The 5648-nt window shown below is 43.7% G+C and overlaps 1 protein-coding gene across 6 annotated transcripts in view; it reads left to right on the top strand.

Moving 5' to 3' along the window:
- The window catches only part of Hil (peptidase hillarin), a 21296-nt gene extending 18257 nt beyond the window's left edge, over positions 1 to 3039 (top strand). For 5 of the 6 annotated variants that reach the window (XM_026811899.1, XM_026811896.1, XM_026811897.1 and 2 more), the window contains 4 exons: positions 59 to 208; positions 292 to 481; positions 947 to 1204; positions 1279 to 3039. In XM_026811899.1, the coding sequence (XP_026667700.1) occupies positions 59 to 208; positions 292 to 481; positions 947 to 1204; positions 1279 to 1590 (910 nt within the window). In that variant the 3' untranslated portion in view covers positions 1591 to 3039. The other variant, XM_026811900.1, reaches the window with a different exon arrangement.
- Positions 3040 to 5648: the final 2609 nt, after the last annotated feature.

Below are 5648 nucleotides of genomic sequence, written 5' to 3'. Positions count from 1 at the left end.
TCTTAATTGCGCTCATTGACGAACTGAACATACATGATAATACACTTTTAATGTACAGATACGAATACGACGACCACTATTTCTTAACGGATCCTCGGGAGTTCATTTACGAATTTTTCCCTCTCCAAGAGGAATGGCAATTACTCAAACAACCAATCTCGCTGAAGGACTTCGAAGAGCTGCCCTTCGTGCGCTCATTGTTCTTTAGGTAAGTCAACTGGACAAAATTTGAAATGACAATCGCTGATTGCACTGGAAACATAATTTATATCACGTATGCAATTCTAACAGGTACGGACTCTACTTTCCCGATACGAACACGAATGCCGTTATGTACACGGATTCTACGGGCGCCGCGACTGTCCGGATAGCGATGCCCGCTCACATGCAATCGTCCCTCATCTTTCACTACAATCTGAAATTCTACGACAACGACGGTGATGGATATGACGGCGTGTCGTTGAAGCGTTTCGTCATGCAGGTAGCTAGAAATTCGTTTCGGGTTGTTCGCTCTCCGCGAATGGCGAGGTACGAAGTTTTTCTAGGACCGCGAGCCAATTATCTGTTGGCCGCATTCGTATAAACTAATTAGGGAAGTGTAATTAAAGGAGGAGGCCTCTAATGGCAGTTTAAGAGTCACCTGCTAATTAATTACCCGGCCGAGTGAAATTAATTGACCGGCAGAAGTTCGTAAAGGGTTCGTACAAAGTACAGATGCCCAGTCCACTTTCAAACATCGACGTTTAATGTGTTTACGGTTGATATTAACGTTTTCCAATATTGATTTTCAATGCAGCCGCAACGAGTTGTTTGCGCGAACCTTTGACTCTGTTCATCGGAGAATCGTTCACGTTGCCGTATTCAACGCGCGTTATCAAAAGAATTTTTACTTACTGTTCATTAATCACTGTAACCATCTTTTTAAGTTAACGTTATATTCTTGTAGTCCGTTGTCGGCAACATAGTCGCGTTTCGCGTGCACGCACCGTGCTCGGGGGCTTTCCTCCTGGACATATTCGCGAACGCCGTCACGCCGAAGGAATACTTAACCGGCGAGCCGATGAAGTTCAAGAGCGTGTGCAAATTCAAGATCGCCTGCGAGGAATTGCAAACGGTGATGGTACCGTTGCCAGACTGCGCGAGCGGCGAGTGGGGGCCGACCAAAGCCACCAGACTGTTCGGTCTCATACCGATAACACATCAGGTACGATCGTCGGCCATTTCAATGAATCTGTCTTATCGAATTTTTTTCTAATATCCACCGTTAACGCCACGTAGGAGGCACTCGTGTTCGCTGGTCGGGAATTAGAGATCCAATTCCGAATGTCGAGACCGCTTACGGATTTCATGGCGACGTTGCACAAGAACGGCATCGAGGAGAAACGGCTTTCGAAATACGTAACGCACTCGATCGCCGACGACGACGTTGTCACATTCACGATCAGCTTTCCCGAGGAGGGCCAGTACGGGCTGGACATTTACACGAGGGAGTCGACCAGCCCGGCGAACGTACCGCACGACATCACCGGAGAGAAGCACTTGCTCACGCATTGCTGCAAGTATCTGATTAACTCCAGCAAAAGGAATTAACGACGATTTCGATATTTAAATTGAAATACACATAACGATTGCGTTGAGGAAGCATCGCGTGGATCTGAAAACGCGATTCTGGACTAAAGGTGCTGCAAGCTCTCTTACCATCTTGTTCCTTCCGATTCTCCTCTTTCCTATTACAAAGAGGACCCCGAGTGACTCGTACAAATTAATCGAGATTAGTCTTTGCTTGCCAATAAGAGCTAATTAAAGCGAAGGAACATGATGGTAGCGAGGGATACGGAAAGGAAAGTACAAGTCCGGTTCCCAAGACTGTACATCGAGCGGTGCGAGGAACTAACGAAAGTCGCGAAGAGTAAGAGCAACCCCGAGCCGTCGCGCTACCTCTACGTTCTTCGTCAGATTGTAATAACGATAAGTTTATTGTTCGAGGATGAACATTGAATTAAGAGAAGAAGGTACGCCTTAACTATTTTTTTATGCGCTGCGCATTAGTAGTAACGAGCGTAGCTCGTTTTAATGGGATCCTCGATCACCCAGCCGATTTTTCCACGACAACCGCTGGCCCGCGAGAAAGTTGGTAATTATAAGCTAACCGGAGCGTTGGAGAACAGCCGCGCTCCTCAACGGATTGATCAAACTTTCACGTTTCGGCTACGAAGCATTAATCCCAATTATCTCCGGCCAGTTTTAATTCAATCGCGGGAAATCGCGTTTCGTCTCGCGCGCTCGGGCGTTCGGAACAGTCGTTTTCGTTACGCGAGAATCCCTCGCGTAATTAAATTATGCGCGCGATCGCTTCGATACGCGAATCGAATTATTATTAAATAGATTCCACGAAGACGTCCGATTTCTCGGATGTTCTACGTTTTACTTTTCCAACGGCGACGTTATACGAAGTATTCCACCATTGTTGCGAACAATCGTCGCCGCAGAACGAACGAACACAGTTACATACTTTAATTATTGTTATTAGAGAACCCACTGGTTGTGAACGGAATTCCAATCTAGTAATTACGCAGGTTTCGTCCGGGGATTTCGAGTCCTCTTAAAATCATTAAATTTTGCGGCCACGGTGGGTTTCGAAGTTCAGGTGCTATACGTTACTCTGTCAGGATTAGCTGCGCGACTCTAGTTACTTCGCGTTTACGCGCGTTAAAGCGTTGAAACTTTCCGTACGGAAAAGTTCCACGGGTGAAGCTCTAATGTAATTGTTAATTTTTGTAATATTAATATCTCTCCTCGCCCCCACCTCCCTCGCCCCCGTCGTTACAATGAAATTATAACGACGGTTAGGTAAAAAGAATCTACGCGATTTGGCATTCCTGTTACCGGTGAAATAAAGTATAACTCGAGCTTAATATCCCTCCTCAGTGTTTCTGTCTAACGAGCATGTAAATTAATTTTTATACATACTACAGATACGTAATAAAGACTCGTGTTCTTGTAAAGAAGAGGAATTAATTAAAAAGAATTTTGTATAAACTCTCGAAAAACGAACACTTAAAGCTTCGGTCATTCCAACGGGAAACTGCTGCTTTTCAACGATTTCGAGTATTCAAGTCGTGGCTGAAAGTCGAGAACTGAAACTACCTGGCCGGTGAGTGTTTACTTATTTATGATAAATTTCAAAGTACTGCAGATTGAAAGAAATTGAAGGGGTTGTTTGACGGAACTCTTTTCGGACTTACGCCCTTTAATTATGTCAAATAATAGAGTTTCACTGGTATGGCACTATTTTTGATTTATCATCTGATCGTAAAATGCATCCATCGAAGGGAAGTTGAATTGCATGCTTTCCCCCTATTTTCTAATCTCACATATCTGACTCATTCTAGGGGCGCGCAACTACTTAAAACTCGGCCGTAACTGAAATTCCACTCGTAACCGGTCGTATTATGGACCATTCGCATTACCCTAATGGACCGTACTGTAAGGAAAATCTTACGTACCTTCTGTCAAAGTTTCGGGCTCGAGAGACACCTCCACCGTAAGATAAAGTTGAAGGTATAGGGAAATCCATATAAAAACATGGGGGCCTCAGAAGGGACCGACGATTTTTTTCCCAGACGAGTGCGAAAGTATGGGTCCACCATCCGCTGAGCAGCCTAGCTGCTAGACCCTTTTTTTACTGTCGATCTCATAAGTTTCAGGTCAATTCATACATAATACTGAAACATGCTGTTCCAACATAACCACCGTAAAAGATCTGATACAACAATACATACATACTGACGTTTAATAATTTTATTTGATCAGAAACTACTATAATTACTGTTCTATAGCACTCAATGTTTGGTACATTATTATATGTAACTCGTAAAAATTAATGCAATTCGCACCGAGACTGTGTATAGCATTTTCAGTTGTTAAACACTTTTATCGCTTACAGAGAAGAAGTTTGGGACTGGTAATGTAAATGGTCCATTATGGGTGTTTTCTCATAATTGTAAAAAGTTTTACGGCCGTGCGTTTATTAGAGTCCGTATTAGAGCGCGGTATGCGCATAACCGAGCAGAGTCGTCGACGTACTCGGCCCATACGTGCACGTGTCCACCGGCCGGGCGGAGTTTTAAAAAATCAATTTCCAACATTTACGAGCAATTAATGGAGTAGAAAGCGGACGGCACGGTTATCGATTTCGCCGATATATATCTGATATTAGGACCGCGTTTGAAAGTTAAAACGGTCGCGTGTGTCGCATAACGGCCGGTACACCGTGCTCTCTCCCTTTCTTTCTCTCCCTTTCTCTCTCGGTGTATGCAGTGAAATTATACTTTATAAAACACAGTGGGGCCTCTCTCGGTACAACGAAAAACCGAGTGGCCCGGTGCACCATATAGATTCTCTCTCCCTTTCCCTCTCGCGCCGCCCGTCTCTGTCCCCGTGTATGGATTTACGATACATATTTATCAGAGGCACGGACGGAGAACGATTTATTCGTCGAACCGTGCGACATGATTGCAGAAGGGGCGATCGATATCGTGAAGAAAATCCGGCTTCGAGCCGGGATTAATTTAAGAAATAAACGAGCCGGCCGGGGAAAGTTTCGGTTTTTGAATTTCCGGTACCCTTTATCCCCGTCATACGGGGTGCTCCATCAAAGAGTGCTATCAAGCATAGATGGTTCTCGTTAACCTTTTCACATATGCATCCGCGAACGGATTCGAGGTACCCTCCCCACGATGCGGATCAAAGATTCGTTTGTATATCGTGTCATTACGCGAAGGGATTAATTGGAACTTGTTCGAACGGCGATAGCCGTAGAACAAAGAGAATGATTCAATTTCCAGCCACCAATTAAATCCATAAATAAGATTATTTCCCTGTTCCGTTCAGCATACGGAACGGTTAAATTCTCTCTCGAGCGTTTCTTGGTATATCGTTACCATAATTTCTATTTCTGATCCGGATCGCGCGATGTCGTCTTCGCTTCGTTTTATCATCGACGACTAATTACTAGGCTCGTCTCTCGGTTTATTATTCGACGTTGCCTTCAAATTGCGATCGTTATAGCAACCAGTCCTCCGTATAAATGGGGGTACAGTAGAAAGGAATCGCGAATGGCTCTTGAAGCCGCTAATTAAATATCAGTTTCCGTTGTCTCTCTCGCGGTAACTTCCGGACGCGATGAGAAAAGAAAGTTTTCTTATTCGAAAGAATGATTCTAGTAATTCGAGCCGGGCCAGTTTGTAATTTATAGCGCGTTAAGTGGTCGCATTGTAATTGCAAATCAGGCTATCTACAATTGTCGTTTCTATTATTGCAAACGGTGCTGTGACCAGAAAGTGGTATCGTTACCGTGAGAAATTCGTTTTCAGATAAACAGATTTTCTAATGTATGTTATAAGAAAAGAGAGTGAAAATACCTTCGCAGTGAATTTCACAAATTACCATTTGTCGTACATCTAATAATTGTAAGTTATTCACTTTCTACATTTGTACAATACTACTTGGTAGTAAGTAAAGTATGTGTTTTATTTTGAAACAGACGATCGATAAGCGACTCGTTCTCGGTCATGTAAATATTTGATTAACGGCGTCGTATGTTACTTTGACAGAATTAACTTGTGGACAAACGTAAAGTGAACATG

The sequence above is a fragment of the Ceratina calcarata genome, unplaced genomic scaffold, assembly GCF_001652005.2.
Source record: "Ceratina calcarata isolate Rehan_Ccalc_2016 unplaced genomic scaffold, ASM165200v1 scaffold25, whole genome shotgun sequence".
NCBI lineage: Eukaryota > Metazoa > Arthropoda > Insecta > Hymenoptera > Apidae > Ceratina > Ceratina calcarata.
This window is presented reverse-complemented; position numbering and strand designations above follow the sequence as displayed.